Source organism: Schistocerca nitens, chromosome 4, assembly GCF_023898315.1.
Source record: "Schistocerca nitens isolate TAMUIC-IGC-003100 chromosome 4, iqSchNite1.1, whole genome shotgun sequence".
Classification (NCBI taxonomy): Eukaryota; Metazoa; Arthropoda; class Insecta; order Orthoptera; family Acrididae; genus Schistocerca; species Schistocerca nitens.
This window is the reverse complement of record NC_064617.1, coordinates 544,371,250-544,395,751: the sequence shown is the minus strand read 5'-3', so window position 1 is coordinate 544,395,751 and position 24,502 is coordinate 544,371,250. Positions and strand designations below refer to the sequence as shown.

Sequence of the window (24,502 nt, the reverse complement as noted above, 5' to 3'; positions counted from 1 at the left end):
TCAGCCTCGGACATGGTGACGCTTCAAGCAGCACAGTGTCATCAAATTCTGAGCTACATTTGAAAACTGATTAGGAAGCTAGTTTAAAACAAACTGCAAAATTTGTATCAAACAGACAGAGACACAGACAAGAAAGCCACACGTTAATAAAAAGGAAAACAATTTTACACGAAGCACCCTCCACCACACATCGTAACACGATTCGCGGAGTGTAGCAATAGCTGTAGTAAATCTGCTATCGCTTGCGGAATCGGCGGCCATCGTGTTAAGTGTGTCAGAAGACGACGCGGGCTACCAGCAGAGCGTCATTAGGCGCCGAAGCAGTGACGTGGTGAGCCGTGACGCGCGGCTGACAGAGACGTAGATAGCGCCACGTCCGCGGCAGTAGGAGCGCGAGGCCGTGTGACGACGAACCCGTTATCAGCGCGCTGCGGTTGCGGCGATAAGCGAGCAGCGCGCGGCAGTCAGTACCGAGCGGACAGCCATGGAGGCGGCTGCTGCAGGCGTGGGTGTGGACGTGGTAGCAGACGCGGCCGTGGAGGCGGCGCTGCGCGAGGCGCTCGCGGCGCTGGGCGAGGACGCGGGGGCGGCGGCGTCGCTGCGGGGGCGGCTGCAGGCGGCGCACCGCGGCACCGGCTCCACCGGCGCGCGCCTCAGCACGCCGCGCGGCCGCCGCCTCTACGTGAAGGTGCCCGCCCCCGAGGGGCAGCGCGTGTCCGCCTTCAGCTCGGCGGAGCTCTTCCACAACGAGGCGCAGGTCTACCGCCTCGCGCTGCCCGCCTTCGCCAGGCTCGGCGTCTTCACGGCCGCTCCCAGGTACGGCCCGTGCGTCCTCTGGTAGGGCCAGAGCGCGGCGTTCTACCATGCTACTCGACACGTTCGGCGGTTGTAGGACCGTAACTCACAAGTATAGCAGTATCGTCAAGTTTCCCATCTTTTATTTATTCTCGTATCAGAAACTTCTACATTACACCCAGTTATGACTATATTACTTTTGCCTAAAATTTGGGCATTTCAACGCAATTTCTGTTCCTTGATGGTCATTTTCTGTGCAGGAGGCTGGACACAGTCTGCACTGAAGCATATGGTGAACAGTCTGGTCTTCTCCACAGTCACACTAAACATCATCTTTAGCAGTGTGGCACCATCTTACCAAATTAACCTTTGATGTGCCAACTCCAGAACTCAGTCTATTCAGGGACTTGTCAATTTCTCACCATATCCAGGAGATAGAGATTCTGAAACTTCTTTTTCCAGCCAGGAGAAAGGTAGATTGTATCATAGTTGCCTCTAGCTTTTTCATGACTGGTTCCCAATTCCGTCGACGTTCTAAGGAAACTACTCCTCGACTTCAGTCATTGCTGGTGCGGTTCGTGCACATACAGGGATTGCGTTCTCTCCTGTTCCATCCTTTCCTCATTCACATTCTCTTTGAACAGGGGTCGGTTCTCTTTCTGTGAGGTGGTATAGACTGGAGTGGATTTCAAGCAACGTGTTATGATTTTACAGTTCTCATTGAGAGCTATGTCCATCTGTTCAGCGCGTACTGAATTATACCAAACAGGACATCCATACTCTGCTGTAGAATAGCAGAGCGTCATTAGAGATGCTCGTAAAGTTTAAGGCTGACTACCCTAATGAGATCCGGCCAGTTTCCGTAGAAGGTTGTCCTGGTGGAAACTTTGACTTGCAGTTCATGTGCAGTGCTTCTTCAAAGTACGAGTAAGAGCTCTATCAAGTGACACTGCTAGATATTTTGGGGTCTTTGTGTTATATTTAGATACCTGACCATACTGCCCTCAATTTACGACTAGCTTCCCAGTTTCTCAAATGAAAAGGACATACTTGTCTTTGTGGGATTTAGTTTAAGTTGGTTTCTGTTGTAGTGTCTCAAAAGTTCGCGAGGGTGTTCTTCACTCATTGAAGATCTGTGCTCAGGATGGCTAGATCAAGGCCATTGGCATACAAATGATCTCGAGAATAGTTGTTGTAGAACAGTTATACAGTTTATAATTTAATCAGCTTCCAGCCCTATGTATAGTTTAGGAAAATTTATTTAACTCAGTTACTGCTTTCAGATTCATTACAAATCCATCTTCACGTCAGTGTTTCAAATTTCCTTGCTTTCGTCCTGGGGCCTCGTTGCTGGTTTTGTGTACTGATACATACAAAAAGTTTTTCGTTCAAAATTCCGTGTATAGAAAAATCGTAACGCTACCAAAATATAGGGGAGTGCAGGAAAACATGAAGAGAATTCAAGCTTGGTGCAGGGACTGGCTGTTGAGGATGAACAGGAATGAAAGTAACGCAATCTGCATAAAGAGGCGGAAAGACCATTTACAGTTTAGTTCCTCGAATGTTGAAAAATTCAGGGGGGGGGGGGAGGGGATAGAGAAAGAGAATTTTCCTTTTTGACCTTAAGAGAAACATCCATGAATTAAGTAAATCATGAAATGTGACCGAAACATACATGGCTTGTATTTTCTTATGCATTTTAACGCTGACACATTTTTCTATGTGCGCCATGTTAATGTTAAATTCTCTGCAATCTTATTTAAACGACGAATTCTTCTTACAGAAATTATCACGTAAGTTTTCTGCCACATTTCATATTTTATTAATTTCAAAGCCATTTCATGAATGAAATCTCTCCTAATTTTAGTGAGGATCTAGAAAAGTTCAAAGTATTATGCGTGGATACAATGCGTTGTACATAAGGGGCGGGATACGGATGGATGCTCTGGTGTCTGAATGTTCATTTGACTGAAGTGTTGAAATGAGTGCCCATTTTCCTAAGCGTACAACTCAGTGCGCCCTCTAATCGACGTGTCGGCATAAACCATGGCTGCTTCGTTCGCATCGCGTCGGCGTTCACCAAGCATCAGCAACATGTCAACACTACCTGAATGTGTAAGCAGTGTACCATTCCGACATCCGTGGCGGGCCGAACCTAGTTTCTTTGTTCGTTCCGACTTGCCTCGCACAGACTGTGCAAGGATACATTCTACAACCTAATCAAACGTGACTTCAGACAGTGCATGGAGGAAGCTTGTCGCTCATTGACGTCTGCTACTTTGCATGTAGTCCGCAGGTCGTTTGAAGGCGTGTGTCCAGGAAAATAGCCACTCTTTTGAACACTTCACTTAAATGAGAATTCCACTATCTGAAAACAACCAGTAACATACAACATGTTGTACTCACTTCTATGACATTTAATGTTTCTAACTTGCTGTAGCTCTCTGGAAAATAAGTAAACAAGCTATATTCACAACACCGCAGAAAGAGTGAAGTTCCTTATGTTCACTCAAATAAATAAATATTCCTCACTTAAAACTTTACACTGTAACTTACAAAGTAATCTCAAACATCGTGTATAATTCGTCACATCAAACTGTGTGTGTGTGTGTGTGTGTGTGTGTGTGTGTGTGTGTGTGTGTGTGTGTGACATCAGTGTATGGACATAAATTTCATGTTGATACGTCCACCCCTTCCTGAGAAAAAGGGTTTTTAACAATCGGTCAGACAGATTGACAACGTGATCCCGTAAGGGTCCCCTTTTTACCGTTTGAGACACAGAACCATAATAAGTAAATAAACTGTTTATTATTTTGCAACTAACCACCGTAATTTAGCACGTTTATCCTACTGTGAGGCAAGACAGTCAATGCCTTCATGGAAAAAAATATTTTTGCTGTTTCTTACGTATTCTTGATTTACCCAGCGTGAACCACCTCGTCTGAAGCCGGGGGGAGGGGGGAGGGGGAGGGGGGGATGGACATGTGAGCGCGCGTGTGGTGGTGGGGGGGGGGGGGTCGGTGGCGGGGTGCGACGCACATCACAAGCTATGCTTACCCGAATACAAAACGACTGGTATGCGAGCGCAGCCGCTGGTAACTGATAGTATTGAGCAAAGCTCCTTAAAGCGTAAACGTTTTGTCGTTTATTGAATACTCGCAAAAAATGTGTATGTGAGATCACGATATTACCGTTCTCCTTTGACAAGTTAAATTGAGGTTCTGATAGCCGAAGGTACAGGTGGCGTTACACGATGTCACATGTTGCCAAGGTTGTTTAGACTATGCTGCAAAATTTCACTGGGAAGCTGTTACACGTCCTCCATAACAGTCCTGATCTCTCCCCAAGCGATTTCCATATTTTTGGAGGCTTGAAGAAAGACATTCCTTACCGTTGGTCAGCTTCAGACGAGGTGGTTCACGCTGGGTAAATCAAGAATACGTAAGAAACAGCAAAAATATTTTTTTCCATGAAGGCATTGACTGTCTTGCCTCACAGTAGGATAAACGTGCTAAATTACGGTGGTTAGTTGCAAAATAATAAACAGTTTATTCACTTATTATGGTTCTGTGTCTCAAACGGTAAAAAGGGGACCCTTACGGGATCACGTTGTCAATCTGTCTGACCGATTGTTAAAAACCCTTTTTCTCAGGAAGGGGTGGACGTATCAACATGAAATTTATGTCCATACACTGAGGTCTATGGTCCCTTGGTGGTGTAAAAATTTTAAGCTTCTAAGTCAGTGCAATCAAAAGACATGGCCATTTATGTTAAGTATCTTGACGCTCGAAAACTCACGCATCAAAACCTATAGGGTACTTGCCGTTGGCCTGGAATCATGGATATGGCAAAACGGAAGGTTTACAATGCAACCAAAGGAAAAATCCGAAAACTGTAAATTTGTAATATCACACGAAAAAATATTTATTTGTTATTCGACGTCAGTCAAAATTAAAACAATTTGCGTTCAGCCAAGAAATAACTCTTCATATGACGCATTTGGAATTTAACCAGGAGCTCTTACTGCACTTACATATTGCGTTTCCGGTTGTAAGTATCGAGGAGACTGTTGCAGTCCTTCAAATTATATGTGAAACAAACTTTCGGAGACTAGTCAGTGAATGTTTGTTTCACATATATCTGCGTGGATTAATCGCTCCTGGATATCTGACAGATTCCGAAGCGATTATTATAATAATAGTCGCCTCCCTGTTACATTACTTTGCTTTAATTTCAGTAATATAAATTTAACATTCTCTAAAATCTGGAAAGCTCTGAGCCGGCCGGTGTGGTCGAGCGGTTCTAGGCGCTTCAGTCTGGAAATGCGCGAACGCTGCGGTCGCAGGTTCGAATCCTGCCTCGGGCATGGCTGTGTGTGTTGTCCTTAGGTTAGTTAGGTTTAAGTAGTTCTAAGTTCTAGGCACTGATGACCTCAGATGTTAAGTCCCATAGTGCTCAGAGCCATTTGAACCATTTGGAAAGCTCTGAGACCGATATATTTTCAGTATCAATGTCGATAATAGCCAAAAATGGTCGAGATTATCAATTCCCGGAATGGATGAGCTGTCTATATACATAATAAAGTTTGTACGGAACCGTCAGTGCGCGATTCCTACTTGTAAGTGGGCAATGTTTTCCATCTCTCTCGTTTTCATTTTACCACTCCTTACCCGATAGGCTACAATTCGTGGAACAGAGACTTCTCTATGCACAACAGCATCATCCATGAATTTCCTGATGCAGCTTCTGACATTACCCACCATACTATTTTGGTCACTGGTGAGCAGTAAAAGTCGGAGAACATACATCCGACGAGATTCCCACATGTTGAAAGTTGAGCAGGATTCTGTTCGCTAGGAAGTCTTTGACCACATAGCTGGCCCTACATTGCTTAAGTTGCTACTTTGGCCACAGCCTAAGCGCTAAACCACATACAGCGCCTCCGGAAATGAAGAGCATAGCATCATTTTCGATTCTAATTTAAACTGCCTCCTGAATCTCATGATTGCACAGGTGAGCTGAATTTATAAGATACTTTTTCTCCGGAAAACAATTAGATTTCTAAACTGAAGGTAAAAGATCGGTAGCTTTAGAATTTTTAGACAGTCTGCATCTACAATTTTATCTACTTTCCAAACAATTGAAGTACAAGGCAGTGGGTGCTTTCCATTTACCACTTAAGATTTCACTTGGGCATTCAGCACCTAATGACTGGCCTCTTAAATTATCTCTAATTAGATCAAGCTTGCCTTTGTGTGCCCTGCGTCACCGGTATCTAAGGGGGCTGTAGTATATTCCTCGATAACTCACTTAATGTTGGTTCTTCAAACATTGTTAGAAGGCTTACGCGTGACGGTTCGCGTTCATGTTAAAGCGAATGTCACTCTCCCGTGGGTCGAACAGATATTTTAACATCCGTACTGCCCTTCCGTGTATGTGGTAAATATCCCCTGATAGTCATAAGTCGCAAACGTTTGAGCTGTGTTCTAGTAAAGGAGTTTTGCTATTTAGGGAGTAAAGTAACTGATGATGGTCGACGTAGAGAGGATATAAAATGTAGACTGGCAATGGCAAGGAAATCGTTTCTGAAGAAGAGAAATTTGTTAACATCGAGTATAGATTTAAGTGTCAGGAAGTCGTTTCTGAAAGTATTTGTATGGAGTGTAGCCATGTATTGAAGTGAATCATGGACGATGAATAGTTTGGACAAGAGGAGAATAGAAGCTTTCGAAATGTGGTGCTACAGAAGAACGCTGAAGATTAGATGGGTAGATCACATAACTAATGAGGTATTGAATAGAATTGGGGAGAAGAGGAGTTTGTGGCACAACTTGACTAGAAGAAGGGATCGATTGGTAGGACATGTTCTGAGGCATCAGGGGATCACCAATTTAGTATTGGAGGGCAGCGTGGAGGGTAAAATTCGTAGAGGGAGACCAAGAGATGAATACACCAAGCAGATTCAGAAGGATGTAGGTTGCAGTAGGTACTGGGAGATGAAGCTTGCACAGGATAGGGTAGCATGGAGAGCTGCATCAAACCAGTCTCAGGACTGAAGACAACAACAACAACAACAACAACCTCATCATCTCATAATAGCACTTACAACCGAAGTCCTGAATTATCTGCTGAATGTATTCCAATCTGTCTTCATCTACAGTTTTTGCCCTCTTACGGCTCCGTCTAGTACCATGGAAGTCAGTTCCTGATGTCTTAACAAATGTCCTATTATCCTGTCCCTTCTCCTTGTCAGTGTTTTCCCCTCCGATTCTGTGCAGAACGTCCTCATTCGTTTCCTTACCAGTGCACCTAATTTTCAACATTCGTCAGTAGCAACACATCTCAAATGCTTCGTTTCTCTTCTCTTCCGTTCCAGTTTTCCCACAGTCAAAGTTTCACTACCATACAATGCTGTGCTCCGAAATTTCTTCCTCAAATTAAGGCTTATGTTTGATACTAGTATACCTGCCTTGACCAGGTATGCCCTTTTTGCAAGTGTTAGTACTCTTTTGATGTCCTCTTTGCTCCGTCCGTTATGGGTTACTTTGCTGCCTAGGTAGTAGTATTCCTTAACTTCATCCACTTCGTAACCATCAGTCCTGATAAGTTTCTCGCTGTTCTCATTTCCGCTACTTCCCATTACTTTCGTATTTGTTCGATTTACTCTCCATATTCTGTAACACCTAGACCACCCATTCCATTCAAGAGATCATGTAATTCTTCATCACTTTCACTCGAGATAGTAATGTTATCAGCGAATCGTATCATTGATACCCTTTCACCTTAACTTTTAATTCCACTCCTAAACCTTTCTTTTATTTCTGTCATTGCTTCCTCGATATACAAATCGAACAGTAGGGGGCGAAAGGCTACATCCCTGTCTTACACACTTTTTAATCCGAGCATTTCGTTCTTGATCGTCCACTCTTATTATTCTCTCTGGGTTCTCGTACATATTGTATATTACTCGTCTCTTCCTATTTTTCTCAGAATTTAGAATATTTTGCACCATTTTATACAGTCGAACGATTTTTCCAGTCGACAAATCCTATGTAGCTGTCTTGATTTTTCTTTAGTCTTGGTTCCATTATAAACTTCAGCGTCAGAATTGCCTCTCTGGTGCCTTTACCTTTCCTAAAGCCAAACTGTTCGTCACCTAACACATCTTCAATTTTCTTTTCCATTCTTCTGCATATTATTCTTGTCAGCAACTGTGAGGCATAAGCTGTTAAGCTCATGGTGCGATAATTGTCGCACTTGTCAGCTCTTGCGATCTGCGGAATAGTGTTGATAATATTTTTCCGAAAGTCAGACGGTATATTTCAAGACTCTCACACTCTACACACCAACGTGAATAGTCGTTTTGTTGCCACTACCCCTAATGATTTTAGAAATTCTGGTGGAATGTTATCGATCCCTTATGCCTTATTTGATATTAAGCCCTCCAAAGCCGTCTTAAATTCCAATACTGAATCTCCTATCTCTTCTAAATCAACTCCTGTTTCTTCTTCTATCACGTCAGACAGATCTTCTCCGTGATAGAGATCTTCAATGTACTGTTGCCACTCCGATCTATGTTACCACCCCTGCTTTTAATTTCAGCTAACGTTGTTTTGACTTTCCTGTATGCTGAGTCTGTCATTCCGACTATCATTTGTTATTAGATTTCTTCACATTTTTCGTGCAGCCATTACGTATTAGCTTCCCTGCACTTCCTGTTTATTTCATTCCTCGGCGACATGTATTTCTGTATTCCTGAATTACCCTGAACAATTTTGTATTTCCTTCTTTCATCGATCAACTAATGTATTTCTTCTATTTTCCATCGTTTCTTCGCAGTTACCTACTTGGTAGCTATGTTTTTCTTTCCAGCCTCTGTAACTGCCCTTTTTAGAGGTTCATTCCTCGTAAACTGTACTGCCCACTGGACTATTCTATATTGCTGTATGTGCAGCCGTAGTACTTCTGTATAGCACTTCTTTGCATATTAATTGTTCCTGCTTAATCTCTTAAGCTTCAGCCTACTCTTCGTTACTACTACATTGTGATCTGAGTCTATATCTGCTCCTGGGTACGCCTTACTATCCAGAATCTGATTTCAGAATCTCCGTCTGACATTGATGTAATATAACTAAAGTCTTCCCGTATCACCCTGCCTTTTCAAAGTATACCACCTACTCTTGTGATTCTTGGAGAGTATTAGCTACTACTAGCTGAAATTTATTACAGAACTCAATTAGTCTTTCTCCTTTCTGATTTCTTGTCCCAAGATCATATTCTCCTTTAACCTTTTCTTCTTCTCCTCCCCCTACAACTGCATTCCATTCCTCCATGACTATTACATTTTCATCTCCCTCTGCGTATTGTATTATCCTGTCAATATCCTCATTCTGTCCCTATCTCTTCATCTTCAGCTTGCGGCGTCAGCATGTACACCTGAATTACAGATGTCGGTGTTGATTTACGGTCGATTCTGATAAGAACAACCCTGTCACTGAACTGTTCACAGTAACACACTCTCTGCCCTACCGTCCTATTCATAATGAATCCTACTCCCATTATACCATTTTGTGCTGCTGTTGATATTACCCTATACCCATCTGACCAGAAATCCTTGTCTTCTTTCCATTTCAGCTAAGACACCTCCAATATGTAGACTGAGCCTTTGCATTTCCCTTTTCAGATTTTCTAGCTTCCCTACCACATTCGAGCTACCGACATTCCACACACCGACTCGTATAAGCTTATCCTTTCATTGTTTGTACAATCTTTTTCTCCTGGTCAGTTCCCCCTGGGGATTCCCCTCCCGGAGTCCGAATGGGGGATTATCCTGGAATCTTTTGCCAATGGAGAGATCACCACGGCACTTTTGTCAATTATAGGCCACATGTCCTGTGGATACACGTTATGTGTCTATAATACAGTGGTTTCTAGTGCCTTCTGAAGCCTCATGTCGTTGATCATTGCTGATTCTTCCGGCGTTGGGGGCAGTTTCCCACCCTACGGGTAAGACAGTGCTCTGAACCTCTGTATGATCCTCCGCCCTCTTTGACAAGGCCGTTGGCAGAATGAGGGCGACTTCTTATACCGGAATTCCTGGTGGCCAATGCTGATTATTAATAAAAATTAAAGCGGTGGCGGGTTTCGAACCCGGGACCGAGGAAGCTTTGATTATGAAACAAAGGCACCAACCCTAGACTACGGGTTCATGTAACAGGGCTAAAATGGTGACAATAAAATAGCTTTACTCTTCCTATGCTTACTTTCACGAACATAATAGCATTTGGTTTCTGACTGCATGACATTAAGAAGGTTTTAACCGGCACTGGCGGCGTACTCGGACAGCCTAAGTGCTGGGTACGAGCTTTCAGAGATGGATTCGAGCATGTGATCCTTTTCGGACGTTTTTGCTAGCACTTCACCAAATAATAATGCGACACGTCAAATGTCTGTCCTCTTTTGCTAACTACTTACGGAGCATTTTTTAAACACGCGCCGCAGTTGGAACCTCCACGGTGAGCAAATCTGAAAGGTGCTTTTCTGTTCTCATGACCATCGAAAGAGTTCCTCTTATTCTTTTTATACTGTATAACAAAAAATGTGGTTAAGGATACCGCTCACGACAAGCGGGAAATCCGGGTTAGAGTATCGGTCCGCCACAAATTTTTATTGGTCACAAGTAGCTGAACTAAAATATTCACAAAATGTGAATCAGTCTCATAGGTTTCCTCGTTTTGTGTAGTGCGTAGTTTTACATTCTGAGCATTTAACAAGACTTGCCAATCTTTGCATTACTTTGATTTCGGCGCAAGTTCTGATTGAAGATTTGTGCAGCTTTTTTTTCAGATAGATAACTGCATCATCATCAAACCCTTTAGGGGTATTATTGTTGGTCATGTCAGTAATATACTCGTACAACATGAACGGCAAGGATCCGGGCACACATGAAGTTACTGCATCTACCAATGACTCCAACCGAGATAACATGCTGCGTCGTCTCTACAGAGAAATCCTCAATCCAGTCACAAATTTCATTTGATACTCTACACGATCGTACTGTGTCTACCCCATTTGCTTGGTTCTTGGCTTTGAGCACGTCATGTGAGTAAAGCGCGAGTTTCACATGACAAATGCTTCTGAAATCCAGGCTGGCTGGTATGGAGGTATTGTTTGAGCCGGCCGGAGTGGCCGAGCGGTTCTAGGCGCTTCAGTCGAACCGCACGACCGCTACGGTCGCAGGTTCGAATCCTGCCTCGGGCATGGATGTGTGTGATGTCCTTACGTTAGTTAGGTTTAAGTAGTTAAAGTTCTAAGAGATTGATGACCGAAGTTACGTCCCATAGTGCTCAGAGCCATTTGAACCATTTTTTTATTATGTTTGAGCTCAGTATTTCAGATTTTGCGTCAGCCAATGTCAATGATATTGGACTGTGCTTTTGTCGTACACCTTTACTACTATTCTTGTAAGTGGGTGTGATCTGTGCTTTTCTCCAGGTACTAGACGCCGTATTCTGTTTGGGACGTCTGAGGTATTTTATGGTTAAATTGGTGTATAATGTGTGTAAAATTTGTCAGTGATTAAGTCGGGCTCTGCAGCCTTGTTTGATTCGAGCGATTTCAGCCGTTTCTCAGCACCACTGAGATTAGTGTCTAAAGCAGTTACCTTTGCTGTTGTGCGACAATTAATTTGAGGCAGTATTTTTTTTATCTACATTAGTAAAGGGGCATCGGCTTTTCCGCCGTGGATACACCGGTTCCCGTCGGATCACCGAAATTAAGCGCTGTCCGGCATGGCCGGCACTTGGATGGGTGCCCATCCTGGCCGCCATATGCTGTTGCCATTTCTCGGGGTGCACTCAGCCTCGTGATACCAATTGAAGAGCTACCCGACCAAACTGTAGCCGCTCCTGTCACAGAAAACCATCGTAACGACCGGGAGAGCGGTGTGCTGACCACACGACCTTCGTATCCGCATCCTCAGCTGAGGATGGCACGGCGGTCGGATGGTCCCGGTGGGCCAGTTGCGGTCTGAAGACGGAGTGCTTAGTAAAAGAGCATTTGGGAATGGAGTTCGGCGATTCTGCGTTTGCTTTGCTGCCATAGAATGCGGTTCCCCTGTCTGTCATAAATGTCTGGACAGTAACGTTGGTGCCACTGACAACCTTTACACGTGTTCTGCAATTTCTTGCATTTTGTGAGGGTCTTCCCATAAAATTCTGCTGCGGTAGTCGTCGAAGGCTTCACGCGATGCCCTTCCGAAAGCCAAATGTGTTTCATCTAGCATTTACTCAGTTCATAGCCTTATGCTCTGTTCTACACTTATTGCTCTGTACATTTATCGTTATTTAGAAGTTTTTTTATAGAAATTGTATACCATGCAACGCCCTTCCCATCATCAACAGTTAAATGAACTTACATATCCAGCTCTTGACCAGATGTTCTAGACTTCAGCTACAGCTTCTCTGCATCCTCTTGCGTAGAAATAAATGTTTATAATGTTGCTTCTTAGCGTTTGCCAAGACTCTTTTAATATAGTTTACTGAACTTGTAAATTGTTCTGTTTTAGTTACTCGTGGTCACCGATGCCGTTTTCAGTATGGACGTCTTCAAAGAGCTCTGGTCTATTTCTTGCCATTACATCTCGTATATCTCTACCTTGAGTGCATTTGCAAACTATCTATTCTATGTAGTTTTCAGAGGAAGCATTTAGTACTGTTTCGCAGGATGTCTTCTCACGCCCACCGCTTCTGAACTAGTGATTATCCCTATTGATTGTTGGATGATCAATGTCTCCTCAAATGACAAGATGATTTGGAAACACACATTCTAGCAAGCTGATGTTTACTCTTTATTTTTCGTTTACATCTGCGGGTGGGTCTGATGGTCGATAGAAATAACGAATTATAAGTTTATACCCCGTTGACAATGGGACTTCAAAATGGTCCAAATGGCTCTGAGCACTATGGGACTAAACATCTGAGGTCATCAGTCCCCTAGAACTTAGAACTAGTTAAACCTAACTAACCTAAGGACATCACACACATCCATGTCCGAGGCAGGATTCGAACCTGCGACCGTAGCAACAGCGCGGTTCCAGACTGTAGCGCCTAGAACCGCTCGGCCACTCCGGCCGGCACACAATGGGACTTGCTCTGTCTTCTATACAGCTTCAGTTATATATATCTCCAGACCTCTTACTATCTCTGAAGCGAGGCAAAGTATTTTTTTTTCAGTACTGGACTGTAGATGCAATAGTCAAGACACCTGCTTTTCACCCTGAACGATGGCGGTTCATATCTCCACTGACAATCCGTATTTTCTTTGCTCAAGGCGAATGCTGATGTGGTTTCTTTGAATAGTAAAATGTTGATTTATTTCCCTATGATTCTCGAAACAGAGCTTGTAATCAGTCTCTAACGACATCATCGATCGACGGGATGTTACCAATCAGCCTCACCTTTGAATTTCCCTTTGTTTAGGTGCCGCGTTCTGTACTGTCAATGTCAGTCACTGACGTGAAAATGCTAACGGCAGCTGGGACACATTTTGGTGTAAAAGATAACCACTACTGTTCAGGGTAAGGGGCTTATCTGTTGACACTGCTATCGTGTGAACAATGCATTCTGCACGAGATACAATGTGGTCTAGACAATTACAGGAACCAAACGCAGAGTTTCTGGATAAATTAAATGTCTAAAATAGAGGTTGGCATTGTTCGTAAACTTAGTACTAGAATGTTCCAAAAATTGATTTAGGATGTATAAAAAACAAAGAAACTCTAAGACAGAATCACTCGAATGATGTTAGTTAATTGTCAAATTTTCGTACACATACGGAGAGGGTAATGTATAGAAAAGTCGGTAGAATATCTATTCCGGCAATGAACGAAATATGTTGAAATATTCCTAAAGACGTCAGAGTTTAAAGTCTATCCTTCTCAAAATCCAGATGCTTCTACCAAATTTTATTTGAAACGTGACAGTCTCACATTAGTGTCCATGGGTGTAACGAGTTAAGTGAACACTCTAGGACACATCGAACACTATAGAATGATTAAAACATATTTATTTAAAAACATATAGTATTAAAGGGTGCGCAATGCGCCGTGTGCCGTCAATCAAGACACCGTCAATACCGCAATTCATTGTTCCTATACAATACACTTGTGTTGAGATAAGAGTTCATATAAATCCAAATATTCGCGAAATAACTGATGTGCATAAATGTTCTGTACCCTGTTACTTTTTGTGTGTGAAAACTTGTTACGTTCAGAACAATACCCGTCTCTTTTCAGTGAAACTGTCTGATGTGCGTCTTGTTAATTACATAAAGCTTTCTCAGATAGCTGTTGATTCATTTCTAGTTTCAGTGTGGAGGAGGAAAAAAAGGTAGGGCACAGCATAGAGAGACAACTTTGCACTGGAACTCGGTTCGTTGTTCTGCTAGAAATTGTTCAGCAATTTTAAAGTGTTTAATGGGTTCAATGGGTTTTTACAAGTCCTCTTTCCTATTGGGGAAGCTTCTCGTCTTATAGTATACAAACTAAAATACCTCCGCTGAAGAAATGTCAGCAGGTACAAGCGATGTAGTAAACTGTGAAATGAAGCGTGAAACTGAAAACATGTGCTTGAAAATCACCCACGGTTGAAACTGGTTAACTGTACGGATGATACAGATTACAGCCTACTCGGACCATGTTTCCACTGTGGTCTGGCCACGCTACAGCCTGAACTACTAATATTGACTTACTTACTGTACTAACACTGAGACAGTGTTTGTCCCAAGGACTTTGCTACCCGTGTACTCGCCCCCCAGCCGCCCCCCTCACAGTGGACTTCCCGTGGCACAATCACAGCAGCAGCATCCCAACTCCCAAATATCATTCCATTGTCGACTCCAGCGGTCTTTGCTCGTCTATCTGGACGTCTTTTCCTCAACACAATCCTATAATCACTGTTTTTGTTGTTGTTGTTCAAGTCATCAGTCTTTTAACTACACTCCTGGAAATGGAAAAAAGAACACATTGACACCGGTGTGTCAGACCCACCATACTTGCTCCGGACACTGCGAGAGGGCTGTACAAGCAATGATCACACGCACGGCACAGCGGACACACCAGGAACCGCGGTGTTGGCCGTCGAATGGCGCTAGCTGCGCAGCATTTGTGCACCGCCGCCGTCAGTGTCAGCCAGTTTGCCGTGGCATACGGAGCTCCATCGCAGTCTTTAACACTGGTAGCATGCCGCGACAGCGTGGACGTGAACCGTATGTGCAGTTGACGGACTTTGAGCGAGGGCGTATAGTGGGCATGCGGGAGGCCGGGTGGACGTACCGCCGAATTGCTCAACACGTGGGGCGTGAGGTCTCCACAGTACATCGATGTTGTCGCCAGTGGTCGGCGGAAGGTGCACGTGCCCGTCGACCTGGGACCGGACCGCAGCGACGCACGGATGCACGCCAAGACCGTAGGATCCTACGCAGTGCCGTAGGGGACCGCACCGCCACTTCCCAGCAAATTAGGGACACTGTTGCTCCTGGGACCATTCGCAACCGTCTCCATGAAGCTGGGCTACGGTCCCGCACACCGTTAGGCCGTCTTCCGCTCACGCCCCAACATCGTGCAGCCCGCCTCCAGTGGTGTCGCGACAGGCGTGAATGGAGGGACGAATGGAGACGTGTCGTCTTCAGCGATGAGAGTCGCTTCTGCCTTGGTGCCAATGATGGTCGTATGCGTGTTTGGCGCCGTGCAGGTGAGCGCCACAATCAGGACTGCATACGACCGAGGCACACAGGGCCAACACCCGGCATCATGGTGTGGGGAGCGATCTCCTACACTGGCCGTACACCACTGGTGATCGTCGAGGGGACACTGAATAGTGCACGGTACATCCAAACCGTCATCGAACCCATCGTTCTACCATTCCTAGACCGGCAAGGGAACTTGCTGTTCCAACAGGACAATGCACGTCCGCATGTATCCCGTGCCACCCAACGTGCTCTAGAAGGTGTAAGTCAACTACCCTGGCCAGCAAGATCTCCGGATCTGTCCCCCATTGAGCATGTTTGGGACTGGATGAAGCGTCGTCTCACGCGGTCTGCACGTCCAGCACGAACGCTGGTCCAACTGAGGCGCCAGGTGGAAATGGCATGGCAAGCCGTTCCACAGGATTACATCCAGCATCTCTACGATCGTCTCCATGGGAGAATAGCAGCCTGCATTGCTGCGAAAGGTGGATATACACTGTACTAGTGCCGACATTGTGCATGCTCTGTTGCCTGTGTCTATGTGCCTGTGGTTCTGTCAGTGTGATCATGTGATGTATCTGACCCCAGGAATGTGTCAATAAAGTTTCCCCTTCCTGGGACAATGAATTCACGGTGTTATTATTTCAATTTCCAGGAGTGTAGTATGATGCGGCCCGCCACGAATATTTCTCCTGTGCCAAACTTTTCATCTCAACATATCACTTGCAACTAACGTCCTCGGTTATTGCTGGATGTATTCCAATCTCCGTCTTCTACAGTTACTGCCCAGTACACCTCCCTCTAGTACCATGTAAATTAGTCCCTGCTGTCTTAAGAGATGTCCTATCATCCTGCCCCTTCTCCTAGTCAGTGTTTTCCACATATTCCTCTCCGATTCTGCGGAGAACATACTCATTCCTCGCCCTATCAGTCCACCTAATTTTCAAAATTCCTCTGTAGTATCACATCTCAAAAGCTTAGATTTTCTTCTGTTCCAGTTTTCCCACAGTCCAAGCTTCACTACAATAAAAGCTGTGAAACGTATATTCTCAGAAATTTCCTCCTCAAATTAGGGCCTATGTCTGATACTAGTAGACTAGTAACCCTTTTTGCCGGTGCTAGTCTGCTTTTGATGTCCTCCTTGTTCCGTCCGTATTGGTTATATTGCTGCCTAGGAAGCAGAATTCCTTAACTACATCTACTTGGTGACCATCAATCGTGATATGTTTCTCGCTGTTGTCATTCCTGCTATTTCTCATTACTTTAATGTTTGTTGGATTTACTCTCGATCAATATTCTGTACTCACTAGACTGTCCATTCAGCATATCATGTAATTTTTCTGCCAGCCTGAATGGCCGAGCGGTTCCAGCCGCTACAGTCCGGAACCGCGCGACAGCTACGGTCGCAGGTTCGAATCCTGCCTCGGGTATGGATGTGTGTGATGTCCTTAGGTTAGTTAGGTTTAAGTAGTTCTAAGTTCTAGGGGACTGATGACCTCAGAAGTTAAGTCCCATAGTGCTCAGAGCCATTTGAACCATTTTTTTTCCTTGTAATTTTTCTTCACTTTCACTCAGGGTAGCAATGTCATCAGCGAATCGTATCATTGATACACTTTCACCTTGAATTTTAATTCCATCATCGCTTCTTCAATGTGCAGATTGAACAGTAGGGGGATCCGTGTCTTACACCTTTTTTAACCTGAGGACTTCGTTTTTGGTATTCTGGTCTTACTGCCTCCTCCTGGTTGTTGTACACATTGTTTATTAACCGTCTTTCCACTTAGCTTTCCTTCTATTTTTCTCAGAATTTCAAAATCTTTCACTATTTATATTTTCGGATGCCTTTTTCCAGGTCGACAAATCCTTTGAACGTGTCTTTATTTTTCTTTAGTCTCGCTTCTATTATCAGTGGCAATGTCAGAACTACCTCCCTGGTGCCAGTCACTATAGCATACATTAAATTTATTCTCGCCTGTAAATAGTATCTTGTTCAAGAACTGTTTTCGGCAATGCTGTCATTAACCTTCATTTATATATATGTTCTCGTCTTGATCCCAAAATCTTTCACTCGAGATTCGTGATAAGCTGATAAGCCACGACCAGTCAGAAACCCGCTTGGCTTCGAAAGGAGGCTACTAATGTGAAGTATTCCATTTTTTAATGACGCGCGATCGAACTTGAAACCTGTAACAGAAGAAATGTGATTTTCCCACACAGAAGAGTCGTCACTTTTTAATTATTTGTTTCTATATGATTTCCTAGGCGGTACATCTTATGTTCAGTTTAGGTTTTAGATGTAAGAACAAGAGTGTAACCCTCGCTCAGAGAGACTCATTTTAAGCAGACAAAATAGAGCGCAAGTGATTAGTTCCTAACGCTCATAAAACACATTTTATTCACCTAAACGTAGTGTCCCAATACATGAAAAATGACAGGTAATTAACGCTCAAGATATTTGTTAGGAAACACACATGTAAGTAAATGTAACAGACGTATGAGCCTAAACATTATGATCACCTGCTTAATACTGTACATGAAATGTATTTGCATTTGCTATTTTGGACAACCATCAACAGTATAATGGAATGACAATGAACACTTGTGCCAGACCGGGACTCGAACACCGATCTCCCACTTATCGGGAGCTATCGCCTTACCATATGGCTATCCGAGCACGAATAACGGCAAGATCAAAACTTCCATAAGTCGTAAATGTATTTCGTAACGGCTGTCGTCGCCCCAATGCCTTTTCCCGAAGACATACATGCATCATAATCCGGAATAACACAGGCACTGCAATATCGTGCTTAATACTGTGTCGGCCCACCTTTGGAACGCCGTAGATCAGCAGTCCTTGGTGACATGGATTCCACAAGTCTTTGGTAGATTTCCCGTGGAGTGTAGCACCAGACGTATACGCACGGGTCACGCAGTTCCCGTAAATTACGGGCCGTTTGTTTGTGTGCGCGGAGCAGGCGTCCGATAGCGTCCCAGATGTATTCCGTCGGGTACAGAGCACGCGAATTTGGTGGCCGCGACGTCTTCAATTCACTAACAAGCTCCTCAAACCCCTTCACCACGATTCTGACTCTGTGACACGGACAGTGTTAGCCTCCTGGCATGTGCCATTACGATCTTGGGGGGGGGGGGGGAGGGGGGGATATCAAGCCTGAAGGGCTGCGGGTCGTAACGATGTTCACGTAGCCCTCAGTCTTCGATTGCTCTGACTCCCTCAGTGCCCTTCTAGAGTCTAGATTATCCCGATCCAGTCCACCCTGTCAGTACCTTCTGGTAACTCACTCTCTTTCTGCACGTCTCGCAGCGGGCCGCGGTACAGAAGCTAGTTATTCAGGCTTCTGACAGGTGGTCTCATTAATGTGGCTGGACAGTGTATATAAATATAGCATTTCTGAGAATGTACGTTTGGTGTATGGTGGAGGGGGGTACCGGAATAGAATATAGCATAATCGAAGCCTTTGAGACGTCGTGCTACAGAAGTTACGACCATCGATATGTTTAGTGGTGTCAAAAATAAAAATAAACGTGACTGAAAATTTGGAAATTTGTGGTAAGTTCTATGGGACCAAACTGTACAGGTCATGGGTCCCTAGACTTACACACTACTGAATCTAACTTAAACTAACTTATGCTAAGGACAATGCACACACCCATGCCCAATGGAGGATTCGAACCTCCAAAGGGGGGAGCCGCGTACACGTGACTGAAATAGTGTGTCAGTAATTATTGGTGTCTGTCACAGGCCTTAAACAGAATATGCTATGACGTTTTACGTGCATCTGTGTGCGAATTGTTTCATCATCTCTTTGATGTCTATAGTGTGAGGCAACTGTCGGTGAAAATACAGCTTCGCACAAATTGTTTTGGATTGACCTGGTTTCAATACCAACCAACTGTATCTTCATCGGAATGAGTTAGTTATCTATAACTCTTTTAATCAACAAAGGAGAATAGTAAGCCTATCAGAAACCTTAAATAGCACTGGAAGTATTAAAAGCAGAAAGTATTACGTAGATTGAAATTGCATGGAGAGAAAAGCAAAAGCAATATGAGCTGTAGTGCTAAACTCAAATAAGTTATTTTGTAAAGCCAACGTTAAATCGACGAGAAGAGCAATCCGCTAGGACTGACATCAGGCTGAGAGATCTGTCGACTGATTTTTCGCCGCTACGTTGGAAAAGCGCAGTGCGCGCCACCTGTTGGGCGCGAATTGCGTAGAGTGGCGTAAATTAAGAAAAGTCATATTTAATTTACGTTTGTCAACTGGTGAGGGCGATTTGAATTATATTCTTAAAAAAATATTCGCCAAGGTCGCTCGTAAAGATTTTGATAGGTTCAGTTAAAAGGCTTACAAGCTATCTTGACGAATCTGATTTTTTAAGAATAAAAGTCATCTTAGAACAGTCGTAGAGAGACCTAGCTTAATAACACAAGTATAAAAACGGGTAATAAATGAAATGTACAGGAAATGCTGTAAAATGAATTGGCAACTGATACACGCCATCTGTCCAGTGCAAATAGCATTAAAGCCCTAAAGATGAACGGAATTAACATAATAGGATCAAGAGCTATGGAATGCAATGAAAGCAAGAGGACGAAAGCTATTTCAGAACTGTTTGAAACCGATTCAGCTAAAGAAGACAGTATGTCATGGTTGCGAAAGACGGTTGAAACCCGTTAAAAAAAATTATTTCGCAATCGTAGCTGTTCATTCAGAATGAGACCATCATTAACAGAAATATAGTTAAAAATTTGCAGCTTGTGAATATCAAGCTTATAACCCTTCTGCAAAGGGAACTTTGCATCCTCGTCTTTCCTCTAGCAGACGACGAATTCTGCAGGAAATGGTCCCTAAGTACGGTAATGAGAAATTTTTTGCTTTGGTCACTACCTTTAGAAGCGATATTGCCTAAAGAAGTGTGCCGGCCGGTGTGGCCGAGTAGTTCTAGGCGCTTCAGTCTGGAACCGCGCGACCGCTACGGTCGCAGTTTCGAATCCTGCCTCGCGCATGGATGTGTGTGATGTCCTTACGTTAGTTAGGTTTAAGTAGTTCTAAGTTTAGGGGACTGATGACCTCAGATGTTAAGTCCCATAGTGCTCAGAGCCATTTGCACTAAAGTAGTGACTTTGCTGTTTGCTATTAGTTTTTGCTTTGAAATTATTATCGACTAATGGAGGTTAAAAACCGTTATTGTCTGCGATAGCTTTTGTTAAATTTAGTTCAACTTTGTTTTCTGGGTAATGAAGGCGTTGAATGAGCTCGACGAACGGCTTAATGGAAAAAGACTTCATTAGGTTGGGGATGTGTTGAGCCGGAGGGAAAAATTTGTTCTGTACTTGGCTTTTTTTTAAAGAAGCAAAGAAATATTATCGTTAATTACAGTTAGAGTAAGATCTAAATAATTAAGTTTACTATTCTTATTTTCTAGTCCATAGATGAAGTTATTTTTTCTTGACCTTCATTAAAAAGCATAAATAAAAGACCAGTTGCACTATTAGGTCCGACGTAAACGGTCAGAATGTCGTCTGCCAACCTTTGACTCTGTCTCCCAGGTGTATGTACAGTAGATTCAGTGCAGCACAGTGGACGCCAGTCTGGTGGAAATGAGTCCTGTTTGCGTAGTGTGCAGTGGCCAGAGGTGGGCTCGTTGTGGACGCAGGAGTATTGATCGCAGCAGAAGCTGATAACGGTCTGGCCGACATACGCCGGCGCCTCGGCCGCCACGCCACGCAGTTGCGTAAGGCTGGCTGGCTGTTCCGTGTGGAGAGCCAGCCGGCGAACGGAACGGAGCAGAACGGAAGGACAGACACGGCTGAGGGGAATCCTACCAGAGACCGCTTGCTACTTACCGAGGTTTTCGTTTTAGGTCGTGGCAGGTAGCGGGATACGCCTCGGCTGTGCGCAACTACTGGGGTTACAGGGAGCATGCAAAGCAACATGTTCAGCTTCTAAAGGCTGTATGACTACTAGCGAACCCAGCAGCGCTTCGCCGTTGCTAAATACGTTTTGGAATTGTACATACGTCCTAAGCTTCTTCCCCTCTTTGTCCTCCTCCTCCTCCTCCTCCTCCTCCTCCTCCTCCTCCTCCTCCTCTTCTTCTTCCCCCTTCTCTTTTTCCAACTCCTCTCCCTCCCCCTTCGTAGTTCGCTACCATCAACTAACCTATGCAGCGCAAGTGCTACACATGGTAACGGGGCTCCTAACTGAGTCAGCCGCTGATAGCGGGAGTGTGTGACGAGAAAGTAGCACCTTCTTCTCAGTCCAGGATCCAGGCACAACGGGAGCCACGTGCCGGCTAGGCCGATGCCCCGTGGCGTTGGCCGGATCGACCGCCGGGGAGGGAATTATGCAGGCGAAGATGACCTCTGTCCTCTTCCCTCTGGCGGCGTAACAAACAGACTTATCGTGGACGGTCTGAATATCTCTCTCGTAGAGGTTTGGGGCAATCACAGATAAATAAGCGGTCCGTCATTGTTGAAAGTAAGGTAGTCAAATGAAAACGAGACAGATGTTAAAAAAGTAAATAAACCATTTATTATTTCAAAAGTTATCGCCTTTACTGTTGACACTTCTATCCCACTGTGAGACAAGACCGTCGATGCCTTCATGGAAAAATACTTGCGGTTCATTATGGGACCATGATTGTATCCAGGCAAGAACCTCTTCGTCCGAAGCAAGTAGCGATTACGATTGTCTTTCTTCAGGGTTTCAAAAATATGGAAGTGTAATTGGTTCTCAGTTCCGACTTAGCTGCAGATGTTTCTCTGAGAAGCCCTTACGCATCCTCCATACAGTCCCACCCTCTCCTCAAGCAATTTCAATATTTTTGGAACCCTGGAGAAAGACATTCGTGGCCGTCGATTTGCTTCTGACGAAAAGGTGCACACCTGGGTGCGATCAGTTTCCGTAGGCGACAGCAGATACACTACTGGCCATTGAAATTGCTACACCAAGAAAAAATGCAGATGATAAACGGATATACATTGGACAAACATATTATACTAGAACTGATATGTGCTTACATTTTCACGCAGTTTGGATGCATAGATCCTGAGAAATCAACACCCACAACAACCACCTCTGGCCGTAATAACGGCCTTGATACGCCTGTGAATTGAGTCACAGAGCTTGAATGACGTGACAGGTACAGCTGCCCATGCAGCTTCAACACGATACCACAGTTCGTCAAGAGTAGTGACTGGCGTATTGTGACGAGCCAGTTGCTCGGCCACCATTGACCAGACGTTTTCAATTGGTGAGAGATCTGGAGAATGTGCTGGCCAGCGCAGCAGCCGAACATTTTCTGTATCCAGAAAGGCCCGTACAGGACCTGCAACATGCGGTCGTGCATTATCCTGCTGAAATGTAGGGTTTCGCAGGGATCGAATGAAGGGTAGAGTTACGGTCGTAACACATCTGAAATGTAGCGTCCACTGTTCCAAGTGCCGTCAGTGCCAACAAGAGGTAACCGAGACGTGTAACCAGCGGCACCCCATACCATCATGCCGGGTGATACGCCAGTATGGTGATGACGAATACACGCTTCCAATGTGCGTTCACCGCGATGTCGCGAAACACGGATGCGATCATCATGATGCTGTAAACAGAACCTGGATTCGTCCGAAAAATGACGTTTTGCCATTCGTGCACCCAGGTTCGTCGTTGAGTACACCATCGCAGGCTCTCCTGTCATCGATTCAGCGTCAAGGGTAACCGCAGCCATGGTCTCTGAGCTGATACTCCATGCGCTGCAAACGTCATCGACCTGCTCGTGCAGATGGTTGTTGTCTTGCAAACGTCCCCATCTGTTGATTCAGGGATCGAGACGTGGCTGCACGATACGTTATAGCCATGTGGAGAAGATGCATGTCATCTCGACTGTTAGTGATAAGAGGCCGTTGGGATCTAGCACGGCGTTCCGTATTACCCTCCTGAACCCACCGATTCCATATTCTGCTAACAGTCATTGGATCTCGACCAACGCGAGCAGCAATGTCGCGATACGATAAACCGCAATCGCGATAGGCTACAATCGCGATAGGCTACAATCCGACCTTTATCAAAGTCGGAAACGTTATGGTACGCATTTCTCCTCCTTACACGAGGCATCACAACAACGTTTCACCAGGCAACACCGGTCAACTGCTGTCTGAAAAGCTAATCATTTGCATATCACAGCATCTTATTCCTGTCGGTTAAATTTCGCGTCTGTAGCACGTCATCTTCGTGGTGTAGCAATTTTAAGGGCCGGTAGTGTCTTTTTCCATGAAGGCATTGACCGTCTTGTCACGCAGTGGGATATATGCATTAACAGTTATGGCAATTACTTTTGAAATAATAAACAGTTTACTTTTTTCGTTTGCCTCGTTTCATTTAATACCCTCTTATATCAATAAACCTGTACAGCGCTTCTTGATGGCAGTCTCTACACGTCTACGTAAGCCTATATAGTCCGCAGGACACTGTACAGCTAGAGCTCTATTCCATTCGCGTGTGAGGCAGGTAGCAGTGACTGTATAAATGTATCTGTACACAACCTAATCTCTCGTATCTCATTGTCATAGCCCCTACTCGAGATAAACCGTGGTGGCAGCATGATGGTAAGACAGTCGACTTAGAGTATATGTTACGTAAATTTAATTACTATGTCTTCTATCTTCCAACCTCCTCGTCGAATTTCTGGTACACTTGGCATGAGCTACGATTACCTGTTACATTCCCGCAGCTCATCTCTGAAATAGCTAGATGTATGTCGTCATGCCTGCTTGTCAGGACTCCAGACGCTGGAAGAATACCCCAGACATTGTATGTCTGAATGCGATTTCCTTTACGGATACATCGTATTTTTTCAGAACTCTCCCAAAAAAGTAAGTCTTACATTCGCCTTCCCTAATATTGATAATAATCGTCCCATTTCAAACAGCTTCTTGGTATTACGCACTC

General features: G+C 44.4%; 1 protein-coding gene across 1 annotated transcript in view; it reads left to right on the top strand.

Moving 5' to 3' along the window:
* Positions 1-484: 484 nt before the first annotated feature.
* Positions 485-24,502, top strand: part of LOC126252426 (uncharacterized) — a 90,080-nt gene continuing 66,062 nt past the window's right edge. The window contains exons 1-2 of the mRNA XM_049953317.1: positions 485-505; positions 617-816. Coding sequence (XP_049809274.1) covers positions 485-505; positions 617-816 — 221 coding nt within the window. The remainder of the gene's footprint in view (positions 506-616; positions 817-24,502) is intronic.